The sequence below is a fragment of the Rousettus aegyptiacus genome, unplaced genomic scaffold, assembly GCF_014176215.1.
Source record: "Rousettus aegyptiacus isolate mRouAeg1 unplaced genomic scaffold, mRouAeg1.p scaffold_m13_p_9, whole genome shotgun sequence".
In the NCBI taxonomy this organism is placed as follows: Eukaryota; Metazoa; Chordata; class Mammalia; order Chiroptera; family Pteropodidae; genus Rousettus; species Rousettus aegyptiacus.
Window position 1 is genome coordinate 3,692,871 of NW_023416312.1, and position 26,088 is coordinate 3,718,958.

Genomic DNA, 26,088 nt, shown 5'->3' on the forward strand with positions numbered 1-26,088 from the left:
TTATCGAAATAAGGTCCAAGAAAGTGGCCAGATCATTAGCACTGTGAAGACACTTAACCCAAGATTTTATAGGGCAGGGCTACTTGGTTGAGGCACTAAGCAATTCAAGTAACAGATCAAGGAAACTCAAAAAGGGGAAAAAGAACAAACCCTGTAAGGATGCAATTAAGTACCCTGTTTACGGATCAGCATTCTTTCCATCACATCGTACTGTCTTCGGCAGTAAAAGCCAAAAGCCCTCTAGATGGAGTTACCCAAGAAAGAGCTTGCACTCATTCCATTAGAATGGAAACATTTTTTCAGAAGCTGGGGTACAAGGTAAAAAAAAGAAGCCCCCTCAATATCTGCTCCTGTCCAAGTTTTAGGCAAAAAAAGGAAAGGAAGGAAGGAGAAAATAAAGCTGTATCAGGACAATAAAAGATTCACTTAATATTCTTAGAATTCTTAAAGGGTTTGCTGATTTTGAAAAATGTGTAACAAGGGTATAGGATCAAGTTGCTTGCAAGTACCCACTTAATTTGATTTAACATTACTTTTCATACTGAGGACAATACTAATAATTACACTTACTAGGTGGCTGTGAAGGATTAAACCATGTATGAGTCTGGATAATGATGTGGATGTGGATGTGTGCGTGTGTGTTTCAAGCTTGCTGTTTCGCATACAATGGAAAGTCAACAACTGTTACACATTTCTTCCCACTTACCCCACCCTGGTCACCGAACTGAATAACGTCACACCTAAGCTGGCTTGCACACGTTCCTTAATTAAGAAATCGGGAGGTCAACAGAAAGTTTTGTGTCCGGAAACTGTGGAGTGCTCTGTTCCAAAACAAAACTTGCTTTCACTTCCGGAGTGCAGACCTGGGAGGGCTGCGTCTTTGAGGGGAGCCTCGGACCGGTGACAAGGGCAATGGTTACAGAACTACGCTTACAGGGACACAGACAACTGCACCATGCGAGAGTGGCGACGGCATCATCTCCTCAAACTCTGGTAGTAAGTAGAAAAATATATACTGAAGTACCAAACTCACTTGGTAAGGACGTTATTTGGTACATCTAGATGAATACCTTTCGGTTGCCTTTATAAATAAAAAATAAGCAACATACTATTTTTATTACCCTATCCTACAGATAAACTATTACAATTAAATTCAGTTTCATTTTTTGACAGCCTCCACCTCCCACTTGAGTTCCTGTATTTTATACTTGGTTGTTCTTTCAGAACTTGTCATGGACAGTTTCAACATGTCTACTGACATATATTGCTTCAAGAGTTCCACAATTAATCCTGAAATTATGCCGTTTCCGTTTCCAGAAGGTCTGACATATTTTTCTTTGCCATTTCATAGAAATAGAGCTGTCTCAATTTTGCAGTGGATTACTAAAAAAAGAGCTAGCATATTATATGGACAATCATAAAAACTGAGACAAGAAAATAACCTACATTCTCTAAAACCCATTTGCGTCACCAGATCATTAGGTACGAGCACTTCTGAGGCATGTGGGGAATTAGCTGCAAGCATGAAATGCCACTTTCTATAATCATCTTTATTTCTTTCAACTGAGCTGGAAACTTCCATCTCACTTACGGATTTTAGAGCAAAAAGGATCAGAAACATTCCTTCTGGCCCATATCCTTTTGTGGCTTTTTTTCCTCTCCTGACGTTCTCTTATTACTCCAGAATTCTTATTCCTTCCCCCCCCCCGCGCCCGCCCAAAAAAGAGAATAGGTTGAATTTTTATCCCTTTGTAATGTTTCATTGGGCCCCTTAAAAATCACTTAACTAAAGTGAATTTTCTCTTATTTCTAAATTTCTCAGTTCTTGAAGAACACTACATTCTTTAAACTTTTAGTTAGAATTTTATATTCCAGGTTTGCCTAGAGTTGGAATTTCAGATGGCTTAAAGGCATTTTGAATTTTTTTTAAGAGTGGCCTGTGAGGTTTGTTCGGCCTTTCGAAAGAGAGATGCTTTTCAGAGAAATGCCCTAAAATTTTCACATTCTCATAGACTTGGGCAATTTCAGAGAAGCATTCTAATAAATTTTAAATTAATAAGGGTTCCAAACACTTTCATCTTAATGGTCTCGCTCGGACGCTAGCCATTTAAATTTCCACGGGAACTTGGTATTTTTAGAAACTTGTGAATCCTGAGTACTTGTTTATTTATTTGAAGTTGATTTTTCTAAGCTAGGCTTTAGTAATACATTAAAAGGACTACTTGAGTTTTTTTGAAGATTTAGACAAAATACTGTTAGATCACTTGGTCTTCACTTACGTGGTAACTCTAAGGAAGGGTTTCTCAATCTCGGCATTTGGGGCAGGATCATGCTTTCCTGGGGGGCTGTCCTGTGCAGATTAGGGTGCTTTGTGGCATCCCTGGCCTTCACCCGCCAGAGGCAATGAGCACTCCTAGCTCATCCTCCCACTCCCCACTACTTCTGACAATCAAAAAATGTCTCCAAACAAGCCAGATACCTCTGGGAAGGGGGAAGAGGTTGGAGGGAGGCAAAATACCACCCCTACTCCCGTTGAGAACTGCTGCTGTAACACATACTGTTTTGGACATCATCAAAACCTAAGATTCTACAAAATGCTTCGATTAAAATTTTTACGAAGGAAGCATATAATGTAAAATGGAAAAAAGTGGAAATGAAATGTTCTGGAAGGGGAAAAATATTTTAAAATATAATCGAATTGAGATTATAATTATAAACCACTCAGTTTCTGTGCAACGAGGTCTGATTTCAGCTGGACCTCAGCTAATTTCAAAGTCATTTCTCTATAAAGGGCACCACTCACTTTTAGGTTCGTCCCCAACGTTTGCTTTTCTCTCTGAAGTTCTTCTCTGTAGGAATGGATGTTTTCTTTTCTGTTTGATAAAACAGCCACAGTGCTACTACTCTTTCCTTTGCTTGCTTCACACCTCTGTACCAAGTTGTTTTCAACCTTAACTAAGGCAGAAGAAAGAGAACCAAGGATAACCAATTCCTTCTCCAAAGTTAATGCCAAATGATCAATTAGGAAATCTTCACTTCCTAATTTTAGATTTTTGAAGAAACAGTTTGCAGGGAGAACTCTGATGAGATTATGAAGGTACTGGAACAAAACTGTTTGATTCCTGGAAAAAAAACAAACAGACTATTACAAAACTCAGGATAGCACCAAGATGTTGTGTACAACATACTGTAGTAATCAATTAACATTCATTTATAAACACTCTAGCAATGAATAAAACCAATAATGCATGCGATCATTGATGTAATTCAGGCTGCAGCAATCAAAAATACACCAAGTCAGTTAATATTAATGAGGTTGTTTCCTGATTAATTTCTCTCTTAAGTAATAAGATCAATATGGTATTTTTAAAATTTCATTGTAGGGGAGCAGTAAGAAAAAAATCTTAAAATAATCACTAGGCCCTAATCACCCAAAAAGCAAAAACCCAAAAACCAATGTAAAAGTAAAAGAGCTCCAGTTTTTAAATGAGGCCACCTGTCCATTCATGCTATAGCAGACAATAGCCGAGACGTGTCCCACGATGGTGTAGACCTCTACTGTGGGACCACTGCTGGACCACATGTTCGCCACACACTTGCACACCAACTTTGCTGGACCAATTCCAATTTGATGTGCATTACCTGGAATAGACTATCAAAATCCCTTCAAATGGTGTTCTTTGTTTCCAGCTGAAAAGTGTCCCATACAAACTTTCTGGCCCTTTACAAAAGCAAATTTCTGGAAATCCTTTGATGACTTCGCATTTCATGTGTTCCAGGAGCCACGCCTTCATTGAAGTCAGGGCATAGCTCGGTGATGTGATTTGAAAACAAGTTTCATGCAACGTTGTGAGAAGTGCAAAGAGATCTTCCATGTGTTCTACAAGAAAAACATGTCACGAGCTCTGTCATTAAACTCTATTACCAAATAAAGAGAGTTCTTAAAAATTTGATTCGATTAACTATATGATAAAAAAGCACCAACAAATATTACCTATGGGTTTCTTTGGAAATGTCACTAGGTATTTCTCACTTGAAAAATCTTCGAGACTTATAAAAAGTCTGCCACACGGAATACAATGATGCTCAGAACAGTTACCATTTTCTTTCTCCCGAATTTGTAGTAGCACAACACAACAAAAATGACTGGATGCTAAGAGTGGCGACAGAGGTGTCACAGCAGTAATGATCTGTACACATTCTTTCTCAGCTGGTTGTTCACAAATCAAGCTCTCCTCTTCCTCTTCCTCACCATTGACGGTCAACTTGATCCTTTTTGCCTCTGATCCTATTTCATATGGCACTGAGCATGGCGCTGGAAAAGAGTCCCTACTCAACTTGATCACCCTATTTTGACACTTAATAAGCGGAGAGCAGGGGCTTTGGGGCTGATCCATTAACAATGATAATGTCACCTGGTTCAGGGCCCTGTAAAGCATTCAACATGTGGTTTAGTCTGCGAGGTCATTCCTTAAAATCAAATAGATGATTAAATGCCATACAAACAACAAAAAAAATTGTTTTTCCCTTTCCTAGTAAACATCATTTCAAATGTAAAATGTATCAGAAAATTAAGCATAAAAGTCAAAGACATTTTTAAAGGTCCTATAAAAACGTTTCCCAAAACATAGGAAAGAAAAACCTTGTAAATATTCTGGACTTTAGGAAAGTAATGTTCAACACAAAGAAATGGTAAATTAATGTCTGCTTTTTATTTTTGAAGTATATCCCACCCTCCTTTCTTTTGAAATAAGAAGAGAAACTACTTATTTTTTAAGAGTTTATTTTGGTAATAATTTAGAATGCAAATACCTCTAAAGGAAAAATTGCATTTTACACTCCCCTAAATGACTTGAATAAAATCCGCTTTTTAATACAGAATATTATTTATCTCTCAGCAATGATCTTTTGAAGAGGATGTTATTAAAATTAATTTCATGTGCTTCTATTTATACTTTTGAATATGGCTACTACACATTTAAAATTACACATGTGGCCTACACTACACTTCTCTCAGACAGAGCTGTTCTAGAACATCAAGATAAAGGTCTCATGTTAGAATTTACTTACAGCTTTGAAGAAGATGTGGTTTTCACTCCAACAACCAAGCTATCGTCTATTACACGATACCATATCTTCTCTACTAGCTGTTCTGAACCTTGAGAATTGTCTGATAACTCTTCATCAAAAGTATGGACCAGATTTTCTTCTTTACCACAAAGAGTAACAAGACATTCCTTATAGAAAAACATGTTTAAATTACTGATTACAAAAAAAAAACTATCAAATGTAACAAACTAAAAAAATAATGTAAATCAGCTTTTGACCAGGCCTTAAGACTTACACATATTAAAATAAATTATCATCTGTAATACCTTATATTATCGATTATACATAATTCACTAAAATAATGCTTATAAAACACATATAATTAATTATTTACTCAGATCAAGAAACGTGGCCTGATTGAAAACAAGACAGGGTATCCAACACAGCAGGAATGTAAACTTACAGTCCATTTTGAAAAATAATCTGACAATATGTCTCCTGGGCACGCTGAAAACATTCAAATTTTTACCTTAACAGTGACTTACACTAAACCTTTAACTGTAAACCTTTGTACTAATAAAACTGATTAAATTACCTTTGGACTGCTGATCGATTTATTGCTAAAATTTTATTCTTGAACTCCAGACCATACTCACTTATTTCCACACACATATGGATTTATAATAAGAATAGTCAGAGGAAAAAAGATTAGAAGTAGTAGTAATAATAATAAAATACGACCCTGATTGAATGCTTACTATATGTCAGTTACTATTCTAAATGTCATTCATGTATGGATTTATTTAACCTTCACAATAACCCTAATACACTGGGTAGCTAGTATCATTATCTACATTTTCCAGATAAGGAAGTTAAAAGTACCTTGCCCCAGGTCACACGGCTAACAAGGAGCATAGCTGAGATTTGAACCAAAGCAGACGGGTTCCAGGGCTCCTCTAAGTGGTAATTACTGAAGAAAGATAAGGAGGGGCGTGTACAGTCCAGTAGACTAAGCATTCACATCCCTAGGACCGGATGCTTCCACTGGTAGATGTGAAGCAGATAATTCCTCCAAAACCTACAGAAGTTTTTACTGCCTGTCAGGATTACTTTTGAAATTAACTATCCAAAAAGCCGAAATGGTGTCTTGATGCATTAATTTCTAAACATTTCTTCCTCTTTTCTAATACTGGCAAAATCATTGGGGTGAGGTAAGGAAGGGAAATGGGGAGACTTTTAACAATGACTATCATGAAGTTCCCCAGGAAATTCAAACAGTAGCACAGAGATGTAACATAATGTGCCTTTAAGTTTCTTATATGCACGGAATCACATTTTGGGCCAAACTCTTCATATAACTAAGGCTGAAACACAGACACGAGGCATAGACCATTATAAGAAGTCAGAGCTAAGCACTAAAGGGACTCGAGGAAATAAAATGCCACATCAAGTTTCTCTCCGTCCAGCTTTGCATGGTTTATTTGTAATCCTGCTATGTTGTCTTTCTCAGCATGGAACTAACGTGCATACATTTTTTATGATGTCAAAGCAGTTTTTGTTAACTTTCTGTATTACTGGACTGGCATAAATAACTTCGAGGTACATGAATAGGTTTTTATGATGGTAAACCACAAGGAAAATGAGAGTAAATTTATAAAAAGCAGACATAAGGACTAAAAAATCAGACCAATTTAGGGACATTAACTAGTAAGAATAAATGTCCTTAAATTTTAACTGTGCAGGAGATTAAAAAAGCAACTATTATATTAATGATACAATTATGTCATCATCAACGTACGGTTAAATAATGCTCAGTTTAAGACGTCAAAAAATATATAATTCACTCAGGAGCAATTTCTATTCAAACTATACAAATAATAATGGTTAGTTAAATCTTCTTTAAACCAAAACTTACTCCCCGAGGTTCCTGATAACTGAGATTCTAACATACTACAGAATAAGAATAATTTGCAAATTGGGAAAATATTGGCTTCTTAATCAAATAACTTTGAATGTCATATAAAAGCCCACCATTATAATCCCTGCTACTCTGCTTCTTGATCCACTGAGTATTTGCTAATGTATTCCAATACTCCAATTTAGTAACTCTTCAGTAGCTTTCAATGCATAAAATGGTAAAATCGTCACATGATTAACTTTACCTCCTCTGCGCTTGATGTACTATCTTCTTTCCCTTGAACCAGGTTCATAAAAGCTTTGGAGGATTTTAAAATAATTTTTTCCTTAAGTAAGAGGTGCTGCTGGACTTCCTGAATAGAAGCCAATCCAACCTGTAAAGCAGAAAGAAAAATCATTGTGAGAGACATAATTTCAAATGAAACCTGACATACCATTAATTCAGGAAGTACTTTCTCCAAATCTACTTAATTCATTTTTCTATACAAAAGCAGAGAATATTTCTCAGAGCAAAACTATTTTATTTATATATTTTAAGTCTCTAATTGCAAAGAAAAATAACATGGCAAGTAACTGCAATAGATCTTATGTATCAAATTGAGAGAAGAGAAATGTATTAGCATCTGTTACATCACTGAATTAAGTAATCAAACAATTTGAATAAAAATCAAAGGCTATCAATACTCCTATGCCCAAAAGAAACGTGTTTTGCTTGTTGTTCAAATCATTTCTGCTTTAAAAAAAAGACATCATTATAAATAGAAATGGTCACTTTTAACTTGATCCTATTTGAAATACTGTTCCTATAACCTTTATAGCAATATTTTTTAAATAACGTATAACGGCCTCTAAACTGTCACAAGTTCCCTCCCCCCCATAAACTCAGTACTAGGATTTACTCTTAACTACTGGGACGGGGTGTGGGGAGAGTCTGAACTGGGCAGAGAAGAATCTGTTCCTTTTATTGTACCAGATAGATCTCAGTACTAAGAATAAAACATTCATGAAATACATTTTGCTACTAAAAATTTAGAGTCACATCATTGAACTGATAGAACCTGTTTCATTTCAGATGAATATCTGAGTGTTCAACTATTAACCCAGGTTTTAATATATTTTTCTAAATTGAAAAAAAAATGCACCCCGTTTTTGAATTTCTTTTAAATTACATTTAAGGCAAGTAAACTATTTTTCTTTTTATCGATGAAGTTAGAGAGTTGAGATGGAATCATATTTTACCTAATTGCACCAAGTATGTAAAGTGTCTAGCTAATATTTTAAAACTTCATATGTTGACCCAGTTCTGTGGGCTCCACATCATTCACACTCTGTCATTTATTTGCTCAGTAAGTCATAATTTACGGGAAGGGAGATGTGCCCATCGGAGGTCGAGCAAATCTGAGACTGCTGACGGGCTAGGGAGTGAAAAGAGGAATATGGGGGTAGACGGAAAATGAGAACCCCCTCAGAAATGATCCGTGTTCTCTCTTCCCTATTCCTCTCAAGACACCTCCTATTCTAGGACTAAATGGTAAATTTCCAGATCACTTAAGCAGTGTATGTTATGAAGTTTTGTTATAAAACTACGAAAATGAGCACACGGTAAGAAACTGAATTAACATACAAATACATCTCACCTTCCTCTCCTAGACCCTCAATCTCATTTACACAGCCAACAGATCGCTTACCTCTCCAGAATTTTTCCAAGTATACATTAAGAAATGCATTCCTTGTCCTTCCAACAAAAATACAAACAAAACTCACACAAAACCAAATACAGGAGCATATTACACTCCATAATACCAAGTCTTGCTCTATCCCTCTATTGTGAACTCTGGCATGCAGAAGGGTGCATAATACAACAGTTTATGGGCTAACGATGCAGTCAGTACCCATGGAACCTCACCAGAGTCAAAAGAAGCACACTCCCCAATCACAAACGGCTTTCTCCACTAGAGCGAACACTACGCAGGCCTTTAATAAGATAACTTCCTTGTTTGCCTTCATAATTTTACCATTATTATATGAACTAAAACATACTGTGTTTTTTGTTTTGCTTCTGAACTTTTTATAAATGGAAGCATTCTGTATGTATTAGGTTTTAGAGTCATCCATTTGTCACTCGTAGCTGTAGTTCATGCCTTTCATTGCTCTATAGCAGGGGACCCCAACCCCCGGGGCTGTAGACCGTTACTGGTCTGTGGCCTGTTAAGAACCAGGCCACACAGCAGGTGAGTGGCGAAGCTTCATCTGTATCTGCAGCCACTACCCGGCCCTAGCACCACAGCCTCAGCTCCACCTCAGGTCATCGGGTATGAGATTCTCATAGGAACACCGGTCCCTGGGGCCAAAAAGATTGGGGGCCGCCACTCTACAGTATTCCATCATATGACTATATCACGGCTTAGTTCTCCAGTCTGCTGTGGATGGACACCCGGGTTACGTCCAGTTGTGGAGTACTACAAACTATGCCGCTCTGAACGTTTCTACACACGCGCACGAGTCTCCAAAGTCCTGGTCTCCCCATTTCCCCTCCAACAACTGAATTGTTGGACAACAAATTGTATGGTGGAAAGAACAGTGAAATGGACTATAGTTCTTCCTCTGCACGTAACTTAACCTTTCTTCCTCTCCATTTGTTTCCTCACATGTAAAATCGATGAGAGAATAGACTTGTTTATCTCTAAAAGGCCTTCTAACACTTGGAAATATTTTTATTCATATTAAGAGCTAGTGATAACAAATGGATACCTGAGATGAAATGGTCACTCGACTATTTCTTATTCCCTACCTCCAGTGTCTCTTACTTCTACGTTCCTTTCATATTTTCCTTCATTACTTCTATACTACCTTCTGGATAATTTTTCTAACATAGTCTGATTTGCTAATTCCCTCTACATCTCTTTCAGTCAACTGTTAAACTCATCTGTTGAATTAGGGATTTTTAAATTTCAATGTATTTTTAGTTTATAGAAACGCTATTTATTTTTTATGAATAATTATCCATAAAGCTTTTGTTTCTTTATGTGCTTGGTTATTCTGTAGGTGGGTCATTTTCCTTGAAAAATTACTTGTGAGATTTATATGAGACCTAGGATAACTTTGTGTTTTGAGAGAGGATTTTCAATTTGTTTCTGCCAGGTACCTAGAGCACTACTGTTTTGGGTTAAATAGACACACTCCTGGGCCAAGAGTAGCATTGGTGTTCTACTTCTCTCTCTGGGTTCCACTCTTTAGGAGTGTGGCCTAATAATTTTTCTCATATTTTCAGCTTTTTGAAGCTTTTAAGATTTTAAACATATGTTTAAACATATATTTAAAAATATGTTTTTAAACATATTTTAACTAACATTTTAAGTTGCTTTATCAGGAGAGGTGGTCCAAATAAATTAGGTGACATATTACCGGAAGTGAGATTTCTGAAAGTCATGCTTTCATAAATTAAATTATTTTGGCATCATTTCTAAGTAGGTATAAAGATCTATCTTATTCTTTTGGACAACAACATAGTATTTCATGATTCAGGGATAGCATAATTTATTTACTCTACTCCTAATTATGGATATTTCGATTCTGACTGATTTTGTTATTTATAAATACTACATAAATGTTCCTGTACAATCGATATTGCTTACATGTGCAAGTATATCCGCAGAACAGATTTTTAGAAGTGAAACTGCAAGAGTAAAAACATATGTGTGTGCAATTCATATTTTAGTAGCTGTAACAAGTTTTTCTCTGAGGAGGTTGGGCCACCTTACATTCTCAAAACTATTGTTTCAGAATGCATATTTATATTATGAAAATGAATCCTTTGTCATGTGTTATCATTTCCTTTCACATAATTTTTTATTTATTTATTTTACTTTGTTCAGAGTACAAAAGTTTCCAATGTAATCAATCTTTTCCTTTATGGTTCTATGTCCACTATGATATTTTAGTTATTTGCTGTTCACATTCATATTCAGTACGTGTTCAACAGTCACTTAGTGAATTCACTTTAATAATTAAAATAACTGCAGAATGAGTATAAAAGGTCCTGCAAAGTATAAACATTTACTATCTGGCCTTTAACAGAAGAAATTTTCCAGGGACAGACAAAAAGGTTAAATGATACCACAAGGAATCAGAGAAATCCAAAAGGAGGGACAACTGGCCTCGCCTCCTCATTAGTGCCATTTACAAAATAAGGGAGGGGGCATTATTCGAAATAAAAACACCACTGAGATATAATAATCAAATGCAAGTGTAAACTCTGAATGAATCCTTTAAAACGTTAGCTGTAAAAAAACATTTTTGTGGCAGTTAATTAAAGGCATCTAAAAATGAACTGGATAGTAAATAAGATTAAGGGATTATTATTAATTTCCTAAGTGCAATGATGTTATTGTGGTTACATAGGAGAACATCCTTATTTTTAGGAGATTCTTGCTAAAATACCTAGCAATGAAACATAATACTTGCAATTTCCAAATGATTCTGCAAAAATGTACATGTACACAAGCACAAACAGATGACACCAATATGATTTTTAAAAACATAACAATAGTTGAATCTATGTGCAGACTACAGAGATCGCTGTACTAGTCTTTAACTTTCCTGTATATTTGAAATTTTTATGAATGAAAAAAGGCAGGTTACAAAAGAACGCACAGCTTATAATCACATTTATTGTGCCAAATGTTTAAAAGTGGTTATATCTCAGTAGCAGAATCAAAGATGTTAGTTTCTTTTTATAGTTTAATAATTCTTTGCCTGGTCTCAGTATTTTACAGGGAATGTGGTTACCTTTGTACATTAGGAAAAAAACAAAAACTCCCTTTTAAAGAGCTTTGTATGAAAAACCTGAGGGTAAACTGTTCGAGTCTGGAATATGTTATGATTCATCATATTTGCTGCTCCTTTAAAAGACATACTGTGGATACCAATGTTATAGGCCAAGAAAGAATGTGTTTTCAAAAGTAAGCTTCCTATATTTTATCTAATGAGGCTTATTACATTTACACAACCTTACTACAAAAAGGCATCAGTTTCAGATGACACATTTATGAGTAATGTCATAATAGTTTTTACAGAGGTACCGAAAAGGTAAAAAGATCCTTTAAAGACTATTTTTTCTCCAATCACTGAGTTGCTTACACTTTAAGGACCTTTCTTTCAATGTTCTTTCCTTCATTTAAAATAGCACTAATGCAAAAAAGCAAAAGCAAAAAGCAAACATAGACACTAACTTTCACTCTTCTTTCCAAAGCTGGAACCATCAAATAACAATGATCTCGTTTGTCTTCAAATAAGTCATCTTCATTACAATCCGGCATTTTGCTCTAATAAATAAAAAATACACTCAAATTGAAATTTTGAAACAAATTGAAAATTCTTAAGATTGAACAACGTACAATTAAAGTTTATGCAGTCAAAGGGCTATTCACCATGTTACATCTATTACATATAAGACAATATATATTTTCCCCATCTTCTTGTAACTAACACAAATCACTGCCACTATTACTGCCCATCTAACATTTATATACTGCTTCGAAAGTATCAGCTTACTAGATTTTTATAAAATCCTAAAATCCTATAACTAGAGAAAATAAGAATTATCCTCACTTTACTAATGAAAACAATTGAGGCTCAGAAGCATTTTACATAGATCTGAAATTTCAGGGGTATTATTCCCCTTATTCCCAAGATTTTAAAATATTATGAACTGTTGCTTGTTTTAATAAAGCAGTTTCATTTCATTTCATTCCTTAATCAATACAACATTGTTGATATAAAACGATTTGCAGAAGCAACAATAAGTTTTCAGTACTCTTATCACTTCAGTGACAACCCGATATACTGTATTCAAAAGCGTAGTCGATTTGAACAACATCTGTTGAAAGGAGATTCAATGTATACAGTCATGCACTAAATGACATTTCGGTCAATGATAGACACATATACAACTGAAGTCTCTTAAGATTACAATGGACCTGAAAATTTCCTACTGCCTAGTGATGTTGGACCTGTCATAACATCATAGCACAATGCATTACTCATGTGTTTGTGGTGATGCTGACGTAAACGAACCTACTGCACTGCCAGTAGTATAAAAGTATAGAACATACAATTATGTAAAGTATATCATACTTGATGATGATAATAAATGACTGTTACTCGTTTATGTATTTACTATACAAGACTCTAAACTGTCATTTTAGGGTCCACTCTTTCTACTTAGAAAGACAAGTTTGCTATAAAATACTGTGTCATATTACACAAGCAGCAGCTGCAGAGATTTCAAGTTTGCCTCATCTCGATAGCATCATTTTCTCTTGGGCTTGATTTAATCTCAAGTTATTTGACAAATTTAGTGCATCCTATGTGTTCAGTTTGTATAAAGTCAGCAGTAGTCTACAGTCATGTCCGAGGCCTTCACATTCACTCACCCTCACTCACTGACTCACCCAGAGCAACTCCCAGTCCTGCAAGCTCCACTCATGGTAAATGCCCTAACAACTGTACCACTTTTTATCTTTTATACCCTATGTTTACTGCACCTTTTCTACGTTTAGATATGTTTAGATACACAAATACTTAAAATTGTGTTACAACTGGCCACAGTATTCAGTACAGTAACATGCTGTACAGACTTGGAGGCTGGGGGCAATAGGTTAGACTACGTAGCCTGGGCGTGTAGTAGGCTAGACCATCTGAGTTTGTGTGAGTGCACTGCATGACATTCGCACAATGAAAGAAGCGCCTAACAACGCATTTCTCAGAACGAATCCCTATCATTGAGGCACATGACTGCATTTTTAAAAGATTCAATCCGTGTATTTTTAAGTTCCAAAAGTCTAGTTAAAGTATGAAATCACACATTTTTAAACAGTGGTTAAAAGCTTTAAAGCCCTCGGATTTTCTAAAATCGTTCTTAATGTATAAAAAGTAAATAGAACTTACTGAATAGTTCATGTTGTCAAGGTCTGTTATTTGAAATGAACTCAGGCAATCTGAACCTAAAGAGTCCTTAAAAAGCAGCAGTACTTGTTCAGTTCCAGTTCCAATAAAGTCATCTACGAGCACTGTGCTAATTTGTTCCCATTTAGCAGCAACCTGAAAGAGTGGTAAAGAAGGAAGAGAGAAGGAAAAGAATCAGTTGCGAAATCCTTCTGTTGCATGTAGCTGTACTCCGTTACCTTCAATCTTATGAACAATGAGAAATGGTAGTATAAACACTAAAATCTAAGAAATATACTGAGGAACCAGAAAACATAAGCAGTTATAACTTTATAAATAGCAAGTTACTTAAAACTTAATATTTCATCAGTGATTGTCCAGGAACTGAAATGTAGCTGATTTCTATCTTCAAATTGTATCATAATTTATAAGTTCTAATACTTCTCATGACTAAATATTTTGGAAATTCTAATATTTCTCATGAGTAACCCCAATAAAGCTTCTTTCTCTAACACGGTTAATTTAAGGATGACCCTCACTCCCGCAGCTTTGGTGGATACGTATTTACGATCAGACAAGGAATTCAGTTGTATTTAGTGGGGCACTTAGAACCATCCTAGCCTAATTAAACGATCCGACCGGTTTATACTAGAACGTGAGACCCCAAGATTAAAAAAGAAGACAACTTAAAGGTCCATAAACCCCCTGGAAAACTAACACCATGGGGATCGGATAGATACCTTCTCCTTCAGGCAAAAAATAAAAGATAAAACTCCCACTCAGAATCCCAGAAGCACAGATACATCATCTAGGTGATAAAGGAGAGTGGTTTGCCTTAGAGCAAGACTGTAAGACTCCTCAATCTATATACCAAAAATCAATCTTTCCCCTCTCAGAATAATTTCCAAAGCAGTGATTTTTCACTTATGCAGGGAAGAAGCTTATTTGTAAACCCATATACTCTCTTCCTCCCAATCCCCCATGAGTATCACGGAGTATAACGAACTATACAAGGAGATGGTAATAAGAATGTGCTCAGCATGGAAACACCATTAAGCTGTGCACTCATGAAGGCACATACATATCTGTAATCTATAGCTCTAGGATAGTGCTTTCCAAAAAAATATATATAGGTGAGCCACAAGTGTAAAGCATATATATATATTTTTTTTAATTTTCCAGTAGCTAATACAATTCTCTAGTAGCAGTGAAAAGAAAAAGGTAAAAGTAACATGTTTTATTTATTAACCCAATCTACCCATTATCATTTCAGTTCAATGTAATCAATAAAAATTGAGATATTTCACTTTCATTTTTTAGTAAGTCTTTGAAATCTGGTGTGTATTTGACATTTCTAGCACATTCTAGTTCAGACTAGCCAAATTTTAAACGTTGAATAATCACACGTGGCTAGTGGCTACCGTATCAGACAGAACACCTCTAAAACATGTTGACCTCTTTCTATAACACACCAATGTTTCGGGTATATCTAACAATGATCTCAATTTTAAAATGCCTGCTACATAGAATTTTGCCAAAACTTGCTGACAATGTCTGCTCAAGAAAGAAAGCCTAAGAAGAAAAAAACTACTCAAGCATTTCTCTAGACTCAGCTCCGTTTCAAGTCCTATCACTGGATAAAACATTGTACCCGGGAGGGCTGATCTGAGAACACACGAACCTTGATTTTCATTACTTTGTCTAATTTATGCTTGCTTGTATTTAACCTATCTTTGTAAGGCTGCCTTAATTCCTTTATGAGGTAGGAAAAGGGTGGTTGGATAAATCCATAGCTAACCCAAAGAAAAACTGTTGCTGTTTTTTTCCTCCATTTTGGGGGAAAACTGCTACCACAGACATCATTTTATTTTCCAATAATGTATTCATTTTATTATTCAAAACCTCTTACATAATACCACAAACAGTAGATTCCCCTCGGAACTCAGAGTTAGAATATTTTTCCCTTCATAGTGTATATTCCATTCAACTGTAAAACCTGCTGTATTTACTTTTGTCTAACTGCTGAACTACATGTATTCGCTCAAATACAATGACTTCCCTTACTCTCCTCCCGCTCTATTTGTAGATTCTTAGCCTTCATTCCTTTTTTTAAAAAAAGTAAGCAAATGTCTTATCCTAAGCTATATCCAATTTTTTAAAATTAGGTTAGTATAAATGGAACACTAAGATAGAGGCAGGGGCTGCAAAACTCCAAGAGTGTCAAGGTTACTGATGCAACTTAGCAGCACTTAACTTGGCAGATAATAGGGTGTAACTCCAGAGCTTTCATTACAGGGCATTTGAGAAGAGTTTAGAAGTACAGAATCCCTGGAGAGGTAGTTTAAGGGGTATGACAGTAGGGACTCAGGTAAGTAACACGTGGAAAGGATGGTGGTCCACCATAAAGAACCCCAGAGCACAATTTCAAGGTGGGGAGGCCAACAGTTACAGGCCCGCTTACAAAGAGTGACATGGTCTCCTGGTGTGGGTAATGTGTTGGTGGCAGGGCTCTACAGTGTCCAAGTAGGCAACCCACTTGAAGGGAGAGAGGACTATAGTCCACGGAATTAACGAGGCACAGAGAAGTTATTTTTACCTTATCCAGGAGAATAAGGGGCCTTGGGTAGGTTCGTGTCTCTGACATCAGCCTTGGCCCTTGCCTAATATAATAATAGCTAACACATACTGAGCTGCTCCTATGCGCCAAGCACTGTGCTAGACACTTTAAAATGTCATTTCATTTAATGACATCCTGCCTAGAGGCAGTACGATTTCAATTTCATAAAGATGGAAAATGAGTTCACAAATAAGGTAACACTAGTAATTGGCTCAGGTGGGATTCAAACTCAGGTTAAGTGTGTTCTTTCCGCTACCCTGATCCCAATAAGGATTATAGGCTATATCAGATGTTTCCCCCAACCATTTGTTGAAAGGAAAAGAAGTAAAAAAGACAAAATATTACCTTCCAAATAACTTTCAAATAAAAGTACAATGTGCTTTTAAAAGATTGCTTTCAAAGTAAAAGATAGTTTTCAAAGTATTTTCCTTTTGAGAATTTAAATCCTCTATGTGTTACAGAGGTTGAATATGGTTCTATAACTATTAATATAAAGGTAATTTATGAGGCAAAGCCTGATAAAATACAATTTCAACCTGATATTTCCACACACACACACAAACACACATACACAAAGTAATGATTCACATTTAAAAAATGCCTCTCAAACTTTCTAAAATATTTATCAATGTTCCCTATCAAAGTGATAATATATGATAGAAATTTTAATTGAGCTGCTAATTAAAATAGGGCACATAAAGTATCTGCTTTTTTTTCAAAGTAGCACAAGAACTTAAAAAGTTGTATAATGTACTGATATACTAAAAAACTATTTTTGGAAGAGACATTTCTGACAGGTAATGATTATTTATCTTGAATTATAAACGCTGACATCCCGTGACTGAATGAGCTGATATATATATCTCAAGCCAGAAGATGTCATATTACCAAAAACTCGGGATCAGAGACATATTATTGGTGGATATACCCAGTTACAAACTGCCAACTTCCTATTTGTTTTCTGCACTTTTGACCTGTTATCGAACATTCAATATCAGTATTTTAAAGTAATTTCCGAACCTTACACTAAATTACACTAAAAGATACAACTACTGTATATGTGGATAAAATGTGACTGCTTGCTAAGGACAACTCTGAGTTTCAAAACATAACAAAATTCTCTAAGCAATAGTTTTTAGAAAAATTAATAGTTATCACTTGTCTCTGGAGAACGATTATTTGTCTTCTTAAGGGACAATGATATATTTCAAGGAATTCCTCTAGATTTCATTTTAAGTTGAAAAAAAAAATTACCGACTTTTAAAAAGTTGCACTGATTTGAGTTTCCTAAGGCTTAAGAAGTCGAACCACCAATAATCATATTCTAAGTAAAAATACACAGTCATTATTACAATAAAAATTGAGATAGATCAAAAGACAATGTAGTTATATATTTCCAAGCAACTCAAAAACGTTTTATAAGTCAAAAATGGCAATGAAAAACCTTTGTCAGGTAGTAGATAACTTTAAGAAAAAATAACATAATATATACAGTTTTCTTATAAGTGTAACACTAAAAATTTATGTGGCTAATAAGACTCCTCCAGGTGAACTCTATGACGTGCAGGAACGTTTAATAGGTCTAAGACTATATCAATTGAATGTACATATAAGTACTGTACCTGAAAGTTCTTTTCCCAAACAGCACAAACTTCACTGGACCTAAAGGATACAAGGAAAAAGAGGTCTCCGCCTGAATCCATAAGTTGAACTGTATGAGGATCTGCAAACGGAAGCTGGCACACGCTTTTTGGAGTGCCATTTTGGAATGAAATCAGCTGGTCCTTTCGAGTAAGGGCAATCAGAGACATTCTTAGCTGGCTGTTGACAATCTCAGTTGCACAGACATGCACACAAGTTATCACACTGCTATAAGCAGGAGGGATAATGTATGTATCACTTATTACTTCTTCACTTTCAAGGGAGTATACACAAAACTTGGTATTACAAAATGCATAATCTGATTTTGAAGGCTTTGGGGTGTATTCTTCCTCAGATAAATCACATTTCTTTTGTCCTAATAAAACCACACCTAGATTTCCAATCTCCCCTACCCACTCAACAGAGGAAAATTTAAAGGACACAGTGATAACTTTGCCAGTTTGGGAAGAGATACAGAAGAATGTTTTGAAATGTTTCCATAAAATTACAGGGCCATTAAAGACCCTTAAACCATCCTTCAACTCATGGCCTAGTCTAAAACTCAAACGCTTTTCAAATTTATTGGTACTGTGAAGAAATAGTAGAAAATATTTGAAAACATTTTTCTTTTCGTTGCATTGTATCACAATATAAGGGAGATTCATTCCAGTTCTGAAATCCGACACACAGTCGCAACACAAAATTTTTAAATAAGAGTTTTTTTCCTTTATGCTAAAGAATCCAGTGGACTTCTGAACAAATGTTCTTGTTCCTCTGTCGAATACCATTCTTCTGACATGTAATCCTGGTATCTCTGCAGGCCCTTTATCTGCAAAACTCCCTTTAGACAATCGAAAAACAATGACTTCCCCATTACAACACAGGAGCCTTTCTTGTTCCTTAGATGACATTGCTTGTTTGCTGGTCATTCCACAATATCAAGTCTTTGTGTTGGTCCAATTTTCGAATGCAAATTGATTCCATTCGATGATTTTAAACCTAAAAATGAAATGAGGAAAACTGCCATCAAGTAGGGAGAGTTGAAAACACATGTTTTGGTTAAGAGAATCATTAAATGGGTAACTATAAATTTTATAAGGTTAACATTTTTATGCTTTTTATGCTATCTTAATGTCACATCTATTAAAAAAACATATCCCAAGCATTATTTCTGTATAGTTCTTAAACGGTTTGCAAAGAATGCATGCAAACAACCATGTCACAAAGGATAACTGAATGTGTTAACAACTATGGAAAGCTGTTAGGTGCGCTATTAAAGTGACTACAGACATTCTTTCTGGTTCAGGGAATTTCTTGAGGGTTCTACTTCTGTCTCTCAAACCTACTGACCCAACCTGGTTCCCCCATTGTCTTTACAATGACAGTGATTCAAGTTAGACCCCTCCCAGAGCCCAGGCACGTGTTCCCTGCTTCCCAGAAAGAGGAGCTAAGTCAGACTACAGCCAAAGTGAAAGGAAAACAGGAGATGCTATCACATGGCTTGAAAAAAAAAATCTCTGTACAAGTAACAAAAAAATCTTAAATCTTACTTCGAAAGAACAAGGCAGTTTTACAACCTAAGTAAGTCGCTATTCTTATTCAAAGTAGAAAAAAATAGAGGATTAGTAATGTTATACTATTACAATGAACACAGAATGAAATAGCTATCGATTATTCATGCTTATTATATGCCAAGTACAATACATGCATTATTTCATTTAATGCTTCCTACTATTCTTTTTAAGTAAGAATTCTTATTATCTCAGCTTTTAAACAAAACCTTATTTGAACAAAGCTCAGAAAATTCTCCAAGGTGACAACACTGATCTGCGATACCACTAGGTTTGGAAGAGGGGCCCTCTGATTCCTGAGCCTACACTGTAACAACCACGCTGCCCTGGCATGCATTCCCTTACTCTGAACACTGGTTACAAGAAAGGCAACGAGAGAATTAGTAAAGTAGAACAAAGAGCAAAGAAACACCCTCCACACTGAATACACAAGAAAAAGGTGTTGATCTCTTTATTCGGTGGCTGTATTTGCTGAGTCACTCCTTTAACAGTTGCGGAAGGCTTAGCCAGACACGTGAATACTGAGTCTGCCTTCTACTATGTGTATGACTTAGAGAAAGTGACTGAACCCCTTTGTACCTCGCATCCATATCTATGTTACAATATCTACCTCACAAGGAATTAACCAATATAGCTGTCTTGAACTAGGACCTGGCACATATAAAGTGCTCAATAAAGGTTAGCTACTATCATTATCATTATCATTATCACCATCATCATCATCATCATCATCATCACCATCATCACCATCATCACCATTATGGCCAGCTCTGGTTTATATAGTACCTAGCCTTAGAAACATCAGAAGAATGATTGCATACATAATAGTTTGTGAATGCTGAAAGGTCCTTCTCCACTATCAACAATTCTAACTCATACTCTCTCTTTTATCCTACCTGTGGATCATTACACCAGGAAATTCAACTATTTCAAAAACAAATGGAAACCAGGTCATTCACAAGTAAATAATATTGTTCTCCTCTGCTGAATGAGAAGCAAACTCCAAAGGCTTAGGTTTTGTTTTTATTATAAAAACCTACCAATAGCCCAATTAGAAAAAAAAGTATCACTGAACCATGATCTATAAGTTTAAGTTAATGTGAGTTGCATTTTAAAGAAATGATTTTGATTTGGAAGCAATTTTACTTAAAAGCAGACTAGTCAGCATCTACTTTCAAACTGGAGATGCCACATCTTATTTTCATTTCAAACACATTACTTGTGGTTTTAAAATGTTCACAAATTCTTTGAAACTCCTTCCATCAAAAACTGGCTTTTAATTATCTCCTTGAGTGAGGGCTGGTCATTATGACTTACTTCTACTAGCCAATAGAATGTGGCAGAAATGACAGTGCATGACTTGAAAGACTGGGTCATAGAGTACCATGGCTTCCTAGCTGACCTCTTCCTTTAATCACCTGTACTGGGGAAAGCCACCTGCTATATCATTAAGACCTTCAGGCAGCTGTGTGGAGATGTGCACATGGCAAGGAACTATGGCTTCCTGCCAAGACAGTGAGGGACTGGGGCCTCTTGCCATTAGCTATACGGGTGAGCCTTTTTGGGGTCAGATCCTTTAGCTCTAACCAAGCCTGTAGATGACTTGGCCCCTTGGAGAGATCATGAGCCAGAACCACCCAGCAAAGCTGTTCTCAAAATTCCTGATCCTCAGAAATTTTGAGATCATAAATGTTTGTTGCTTTAAGCTGCTATGTTAGGGAGTAATTTGTTGTGTAGAAATAAATACTTTCCTCTATGGCATTTTTTAAAAATTAAACTAATGATATGGTTTTTGAGAATTTCATGAAACCTATACCTGAAGTAACTAGAGATATTGTATCATAATACAAACTAGCAGAAGTCACTGGATGACTGGTTTGTTCTTAGGCGATTAATGTCAATGACACACAAAGTAGTTTCAGCTTCTGCAGTAAAGTTAGGTAAATCAAAGGTGTGGCTTCTACTTATGAACCTTTTACTTTGAAGGAAATACACATATTAGTTATATTACATCAAAATGTATGAATAATAATTTGTTTCAAATTTCCCAGAGACATGTCAGGCTTCTTAGATTTCTGAAAGAGGAAGAGCATAAAATGATATATTCTCAGACAAAGATCTAAGAACACATTGCTTTTTGCTACCTACTCAAAAAGTTGTGCAGATTTCTTAACAATAATAAAAACAACCAAAATTAACTTCTGTGTGGTAAAGGATTTTGTTATTTTAATATTAAATGTCACAACTAACGTTTAATCAACACGATGTTCTGGTTCACCAATGTCGAGTGTGACAGAAGCAAGGAGAATCTGATTGCTGACCTTTACAGTATGTTATGTTGCATCCTGACAAAGTTAGACCCTAGGAAAATCAGGTCCCTTACATTCTGCTCCCTTAATGCTTTCAACTAGTTCCTTAACTTAGAAACCACAATCTTCCAAATCTCTGTTCCCACTGCCCTGACCATAGTTCAGGCTTTCATCTCTCACTTAGTCTGAGGTAAAATAAAATTTCTTGCTTGGTCTTCCTCTGGTCTCTCTCACCTCCAACACATCAGTTTATTTATGCTGCCTCAGTTGTTCTAAAACACAAACTTGATCTGGGAATTGCCTCTTCATTCTAAAACTGTGCGCACACACATTGCCCTTCTCAACAGGTCTATGATCCTTCGATTACTACTTGGAAAGGTAGATGCTAAATGCTGTGTATTCAACATATGAATGAGGTAAAGGCAAAATGTTGCCAACCACTGCTATAAAGTTTAGTATGGTATTCAAGGCCCTGCTTCAACCCTAATCCAACATGTTTTTAGCATGAGCTCTAAGCAGAAAGCAAACTTATTCTCATGTACTTAGACTCAAACAGATTTAAAAACACAAATGACTGTTAAATGAAAGGTCATGTTTTTGTTTTTAAATACTATTTCAAAAACATGTATATTTTCAATGTTATTTAAATGAATCGCTTTAGAGTTAAAAATCAGATTAATGTATTTATGAAGATAAATTTTTCCTGAAACTTTCTGTAATCTCAAAGTTTATTAAATTCAAATATACATGTATATCTATTTTATTTTATACTGATGCAACATCTGTTTTAAGAGTGTTATATATGTTCTTAGCATATGTTCATAAAATAAACCTTTAAAACCTATGGAATAAGTGGTAGTTTTATTTTTTTTTTAAATAGAAACAATCTGGAAACAAACTGAGGCTCAGTTTAGAGGTTCTTAAACCAATATAGACAAGCCCTGATTAGTCAAACCCTGATTATGAGGGGACCGGGATATTGGTCATTTGACTTTTTAGTATCCTTACAACAGTGGCTGCAGAAAAAACAAGTAACTCAAACCAGTTAAATTTTACCTCATGTTGCAGCAATGAAGTGGGGTGGGAGGGGAGATTTGGAAGCAGTGTGTTTATAAAACGCTACCTACATAATTAATTTGACTTTTCCTGTTCTTGTATTACCATACACCAAAGTTGACTATATTTTATACATAAAATGAAAACAGACATGAGTACATTAGAAAATAAATAATACATGATATCATCCTCATCTGCTCTTCTCCACCAGCCTCACAACCAAATAAACAATGTTCTCTTTAAAATGCTACTAAATTCACCTGGGTGCTGTGAATTGCAGAATTTCTCAAGTTACTAAAGATCTGGTTCAGGAAGATCTGAAAAGTGCACTATATATTATCTGCAGATGAAATCTAAAAAAGTCTCTAAGGAACCATGCTGATTACAACCAATACAAAATATTTTTGGAAAAGGGGTTGAATTAAGACATATCAACCGAAAATTTTCACCTAATAATATTAAACATAATCTTAAAAGCATAATACTGATAGATGTGCCTTTTTCAACAAATAGGACATTGTTACCTAAGTAAATTAACTTGGCTATAGAATAGGTCCATAGTTAAAACTTTTTTCTACCTATACAACTAGAAGTGATTTGTTGGGGCCTACCCAGAATCAATCTCTGCTTTTTCCCCTTTCTAACAATGCTTAGTTGTCTGAAATGCAGGTGAATGTGGGGGAATAGTGATCCACCAAGAGAAGTAGGAAAGATTAAGTTAAAGAAGGTTTTTCTAAGTCATACTAAGGACTTTTTACTTTCTCTAAGCAATGATAACCCAGTGAAATATTTTAAAAACAGCCATCATAAGAGTATATACTTCTGTATTACAAAGATCCTGGCGACAGTGTTATAGACAAGGGTGAGACTGGAGGCCGAGCCATCGATTAGGAGATAATTATGAGTAGTTATAAAGGGAAAGGTGACTGTGGAAGGCAATTTGGCAATAAATGAAAATGCATATATCTAGCAATTTCATTTCTAGTTATAAACTGAGAGAAATAATCCTACCTAATAATGCATAAAGACATTGCTCTAGAATGTTCACTATGCTATAATGTGGAATATTTTAAAAAATAGTAAAAACTTCAATGAACACCAATAGGGGAATGAATAAATACAGATGGACTGTCATACCATAGTTCAAAGGAATAAATTAGATCTATGTATATCATCATGGCTAGATTTCAAAAACAAAATGAGAAAAATTAAGTTGCAGAAAAACGTATACTGCAGTACACTATTGACCTAAATCAAAACACATAGAACAGCATTATATATTTTCTGTTCACCTACAATGGCTATATTTCAAGTGCTTTCTCTGTACTAGGTACTGTTGGAACTTGGACTCACTCATTTATTCCTCACGACATCCTTGTGCCACATGTGCCAAGATCTCATCCTACAGGTGGGGAAACTAAGGCATGGCGTTTAACGATCTTCTCAGAGGCCTACAGATAGGAAGTGACAGGGCCAGGATTCAAACCCAGGCAGCCTGCTCCACCCCCTACTCACACTCCTCCCCCCAAAAAGCAAAGCTGTAAAGATTCATGCCACATCCCTAAGTACTGTTTATTCTGGAGAAGGGGATGGAAATCAGGGTAGGGAGACTTTAAAGGAAGACTTCAGCTATGCAAGCATACCTCAGAGATAGTGCGGGTTCAGTTCCAGAACGCCATAATAAAGTGAGTTTCACAATAAAGCCAGCCGTAATCTTTTTGCTGGTGATGGGTCTTGCCTTCACTTTGTAAAAAAAAAAAACAAAAAACAAAAAACATAACACCTGTGAAGCACAATAAAGCAAAGCACAATAAAAGTAGGTATGCCCATGCAAAAAGCTATCAAGATTGCATCCAAAAAATTTTTTAAAAACATATTCCTTTTTTTTTCCATAAAAACGTAAACATAAAAAGAAGTCTGGGGCCAAAGGCGCTCAAGTGTCAATCGTGGTTGACTACGGCTGGTAGAAACATAAGGACTGCTCTCCTTCTAATGTCTTTGTAGTTTTGAGTACCTTTCAGTTTTTAAAAGGCATTATTACTGAATGCAAAAACGGTTTCGACTTTTTAACCAACAACCATAAAATGTGCTCCCAGTACGATTTGAATCGATCTTTCCCAACTTCGACATTTTGCACTGGATTAACTTGTGGGGCTGTCCTGTGCATTGCAGAGTTTAGCAGCATCTCGGGCCTCTACCCACCAGATACCAGTAGCAGACCGGTGCCAGGTTGACAGCAAAAATGTCTCCAGACATTGCCAAATGTCCCCTGGGAGGCAAAACTGGCCCCTGCTTTGAGAACGATCACCTTAATCATGTAAGATGTTTTACAACTCTTAACTTTATATAATTGTTTCAGCCTAAATACTTAAAAGACATGTTCCTTGTTAAGTCTCTCACGTTCCAAGCAGGAAAGATGCTGCAGGGATAAAGGAAGTTTCAAGCGAAATATCCCTGAATATGTCAATTAGTTAAAATCCAGTTATCATTTCTCAGGATGATGGACACAGGCCTCGGGACGCCCGCATCCTTCCCGCTCTCCCGCAACTACGGGACAGGGGAGAAAATGGAGCCCCGCCGCCCCTCTGCGAAGGCTGGGTAAAGGGACACACGCTGGCCCTACCTCAGCGCGCGGGCCCCGCGTCCTGCCGCCGCCACTTCCCTAACGCCCCACCTGGGCGCAGTGTCCCGCGGCTCCAAACCTCCCGCCAGCGCGCTGCATCCTGGGAAGGCCGGGCCGGAGGCCGCATTGGGCTCAGAGGAGGCGGAGCCCGCCGAGCCCGCCCGAAGGCTGCCTAGGGAGGCGGAGGAGGCGGAGCCTCCGGAAAACGTTGTGAAAGCGGATGACAGGTGGAGCGCGCCCGGGTGGAGTTCCGCGGGGGAAGCGTCTACGGTCCATCGGCTGGAGGGGGTGGGTCCGCAGTGCGGAGGCCGTTAGGGGCGGAGCCGAACAAGAAGCGAATGAAAAGCCAGGTTCAGGGCC

General features: G+C 36.4%; 1 protein-coding gene across 3 annotated transcripts; it reads right to left on the reverse strand.

The window, feature by feature from the left end:
- FANCB (FA complementation group B) lies at positions 1 to 25,966 on the reverse strand. Of its 3 annotated transcripts, none has more exons than XM_036226959.1 (10): positions 25,729 to 25,966; positions 24,749 to 24,843; positions 18,151 to 19,168; positions 13,915 to 14,067; positions 12,198 to 12,290; positions 7,212 to 7,340; positions 5,071 to 5,237; positions 3,995 to 4,428; positions 3,643 to 3,880; positions 1 to 3,122 (listed from the first exon to the last, which is right to left on the reverse strand). In XM_036226959.1, exons 3-10 carry the CDS (start codon positions 19,096 to 19,098, stop codon positions 2,711 to 2,713), a joined length of 2,574 nt encoding a protein of 857 aa, XP_036082852.1. In that variant the 5' UTR covers positions 19,099 to 19,168; positions 24,749 to 24,843; positions 25,729 to 25,966; the 3' UTR covers positions 1 to 2,710. The 3 variants fall into 3 exon arrangements, with proteins under 3 accessions (XP_036082852.1, XP_015974648.2, XP_036082853.1); XM_016119162.2 differs by having other exon boundaries at positions 24,749 to 24,848; XM_036226960.1 differs by lacking the exon at positions 24,749 to 24,843.
- Positions 25,967 to 26,088: the final 122 nt, after the last annotated feature.

Excerpts from the sequence above, each read along its gene's own strand:
- FANCB (XM_036226960.1), bottom strand. The coding sequence starts at position 19,098 with ATGACCAGCAAACAAGCAATGTCATCTAAGGAACAAGAAAGGCTCCTG. Across the intron at positions 14,068-18,150 it reads TTTGGGAAAAGAACTTTCAG|GTTGCTGCTAAATGGGAACA; the intron begins GTACAGTACTTA and ends CCACTCTTTCAG. Across the intron at positions 4,429-5,070 it reads ACCACATCTTCTTCAAAGCT|GGCCCTGAACCAGGTGACAT; the intron begins GTAAGTAAATTC and ends AATGCTTTACAG.